General features: G+C 41.3%; 1 protein-coding gene across 5 annotated transcripts in view; it reads right to left on the reverse strand.

Moving 5' to 3' along the window:
- Positions 1-3,191, reverse strand: part of LOC106530576 (nck-associated protein 5) — a gene marked incomplete at its 5' end in the record, with an annotated part of 21,285 nt that extends 18,094 nt beyond the window's left edge. For all 5 annotated transcript variants that reach the window (XM_014026222.1, XM_014026221.1, XM_014026220.1 and 2 more), the window contains 5 exon segments: positions 140-259; positions 463-501; positions 1,334-1,402; positions 2,875-3,027; positions 3,101-3,191. In XM_014026222.1, coding sequence (XP_013881676.1) covers positions 140-259; positions 463-501; positions 1,334-1,402; positions 2,875-3,027; positions 3,101-3,191 — 472 coding nt within the window.
- Between the last annotated feature and the right edge of the window lie 169 nt (positions 3,192-3,360).

Genomic DNA, 3,360 nt, shown 5'->3' on the forward strand with positions numbered 1-3,360 from the left:
TATATATATATTAGCTCTGGAGCTAACATCATATATATATTAGCTCAGGAGCTAACATCATATATATATTAGCTCAGGAGCTAACATCATATATATATTAGCTCAGGAGCTAACACCTCAACATGTTGATGGTCTGTACCTGGTTGAACGGAGGGGCAGATGTTTTGACACGCTGTTGGAACAGAACGCTCAGGATCCGGTTCTGCTGCTCCAAGTCGAACACACGAGTCCKCAGCTTCACACACTCCTCCTTCAGGTCCTGGAAACATAAAAATAAAAACACGTCAAGTTAAAACCAGCTGTACGGYAGTCAAACCTTGGGTATAATGTTATCTGTGATTAATGTTTTGCTGTTTAAATATAAAAACAGACTCATGGCTAAAACAAMMMCCTGATTAAAGATGGCTGCCACAGCTAATCAACATTATGGTTTTACTGTTTGGGTCGACGCTGTTTACCAACCTTTTGTGTGAGGAGGGCCTGGACCACCTGGTTGGCCACCTGGCAGAGACAAAACATTTTGATTATTTTAGTTTTTTATATCTTTGATTTGAGACCAAAGACTGTAAAAAGACCCAAACATTGAAYCTATGATGGGTAAAAACTGTCATCAACTGCAGTGAAACCATCACAGTTCTGAATAACGTGTTTTTAATTAAAAGCTTGATTGAGAAACTGAAGGGTTTTTATTTCAGAAGTGGAAGCTGTGGTTTTTCTTCACACTCAATCATAATAACGATGTTTTTATGCTACCAAAAGCTCATTCAGACGATAATATAAACCCTGTCTGAAAGCTTTTCCCCTGCAGAACGAGCTTCATGAACATAATGGGACTGAAAAGCAGCAGAAGAGCAGAAAATAAACGCTGAGTTTTGCGTCCTCGGCTGGTTAAATCCTCGCGGGCAGAGCTCTCTGAGGTAACAAACCCATTAGTGGAGCCGCTCAGACGCTAAAGTGGTGCCGTTTAAGACTTTCAACGTGATGTCAGGGAGGAAAATAAAGTTATTCAAATCATCCGATGGAGTCTCGCTCTTCTCTTCATCTGGTTTGTGACCGCCTGCATGAGCTGCTTTCTGCTGCAGCTCCACAGAAAAACAACTTTCTGTTTGAAAAAAGCTGTTTTGAAGACGCGCAGCGTATAAATCAGATGTTTAAACTAAGAAATTGTTCCGTTTTAGAGCTTCAGCTTCTATAAAAGGCTCTTTTTATACCCAGTCCTGCCTCTCTGATGGTATAGGGGTGCATTGAGGTCACAGAGGTAATGGTAAATAAGGTAAGAAGTTGTTTTTGAAGTCCGGCGTCCAACATGGAGGAGTGTTCGTGAAGGCCTCACCTCGTCCAGGCAGCGCTCGTACTGCTTCCTCTGGTTGTCGTTCTCCACGGACAGAGCAGAGTTCTCCGCCTGCAGAGACACGCAGTGTTAAAACGTTCATCTTAGCACAAACGACTCGTGGAAGTCTTTCTGACAGCTTCCTGTTTCTGAACCACAGAAGAAGAAATAACTGAATGCTCTTATCAGCCGAAATCACAGCTTTAATAACAGAGTCATAAATAATAAATAAATAATTATGGAAGGTTTGCAAACCTGTTTCTTTTAGCTGCTTAGCATCGAAATGTTCGGTTTGTTCACTTTGATGGTTTGTTTCCATAATCTTTATTCTTTTGAAATTTAAGGAAATTTTTACAAATGCTTCATTTAAATTTTTGTTAACTTTGATTTCTGCTTCAGTGAACAGGCTGAGGATGTTTTTACTTTTAGCTTTTAGCTAATGTTTCACTACTTTTAACTGTTTGCTAATTTTAGCTTTCAGTTAGCACTTTACGACTTTTAGCTAGTGTTTGTAAACTGTTATCTTTTAGCCAGCATTTTGTTTCAACAGTTTTATCCTTTAGCTAGCCTCTTGATACATTTTTCTTTTAGCTAGCCTTTTGCTGGTTTTAACTATGTTTCATATCTTGCTACTTTTAGCTGGCCCTTTGTTTTGACACTTATTTTTTAGCTAGCCTCTGGCTATGTTTAGCTTTAGCTGTGTGTTTTTTAGGTAGCATTTTGCTACATTTATCTTGTAGCTAGTGTTTTTTTCCTACTGTTAACTTTTAGCTAGCCTCTTGCTGATTTTATGATTGTTTCATATATTTTAGCTAGTCTCTTGCTACTTTTAACTAGCCTCTGGCTACTTTAGCTTTAGCTGTGTGTCTTTTAGCTAGCATTTTGCTGCATTTACATTTTAGCTAGCCTCTGGCTACTTTTAGCTTTAGCTGTGTGTCTTTTANATTTTAGCTAGCCTCTGGCTACTTTTAGCTTTAGCTGTGTGTCTTTTAGCTAGCATTTTGCTGCATTTATATTTTAGCTAGCCTCTGGCTACTTTTAGCTTTAGCTGTGTCTTTTAGCTAGCATCATGCTACATTTATATTTTAGCTAGCCTCTGGCTACTTTAGCTTTAGCTGTGTCTTTTAGCTAGCATTTTGCTACTGTTACCTTTTACCTAGCCTCTTGCTGATTTTAGCATGGTTTCATATATTTTAGCTAGTCTCTTGCTAATTTTANTTTTAGCTAGCATTTTGCTACTGTTACCTTTTACCTAGCCTCTTGCTGATTTTAGCATGGTTTCATATATTTTAGCTAGTCTCTTGCTAATTTTAACTAGCCTCTGGCTACTTTAGCTTTAGCTGTGTGTCTTTTAGCTAGCATTATGCTACATTCATATTTTAGTTAGCCTCTGGCTACTTTAGCTTTAGCTGTGTCTTTTAGCTTCAGCATCTTAGTTTTGCTTCTTCAGCTGGTTTAGACGTTCAGCGCTCTCTCTGTGTTGTTTCAGTTCAGATTAGCTCAGATTACAGACCCTCCTGTAATCTCAGGTAATCTGAGTTTACCTCCAGAGCTTGAAGGCGCTCCAGCAGGGGGTTGGGGTCCAGCTGGTTTTCCTCGGACCCCCCACCGGCCTGTGGTGGACCTGCGGTCTCCTCTGCTGCTGTGGGACCCCCCAGACTGTCCTGCTGCTTCCACATCTCCTCCAGGAGTTTGTCCTGGAAGGAAACGAGACCATGAAGGATCTAATCTGAGTTCTCATGAGGACAGAGGACCGGGACCAAACAGAACCTTGTAGGCTTTCATCAGGTCCAGTGGGTCCACTTTGGGCCCCTCCAGTGAGTCCTGGTTCTGCAGCAGCGACCGGACCGTCTCCTCCATGCTGCAGAAACAAACATGATGCTGGTTACCCTCAAGATACGACCACCTGGTCCAGTCAGGTCTGTGGTTCTGTTGGTCCAGTCTGGTCTGTGGTTCTGTTGGTCCAGTCTGGTCTGTGGTTCTGTTGGTCCAGTCTGGTCTGTGGTTCTGTTGGTCCAGTCTGGTCTGTG

The sequence above is a fragment of the Austrofundulus limnaeus genome, unplaced genomic scaffold, assembly GCF_001266775.1.
Source record: "Austrofundulus limnaeus strain Quisiro unplaced genomic scaffold, Austrofundulus_limnaeus-1.0 Scaffold533, whole genome shotgun sequence".
Lineage (NCBI taxonomy): Eukaryota > Metazoa > Chordata > Actinopteri > Cyprinodontiformes > Rivulidae > Austrofundulus > Austrofundulus limnaeus.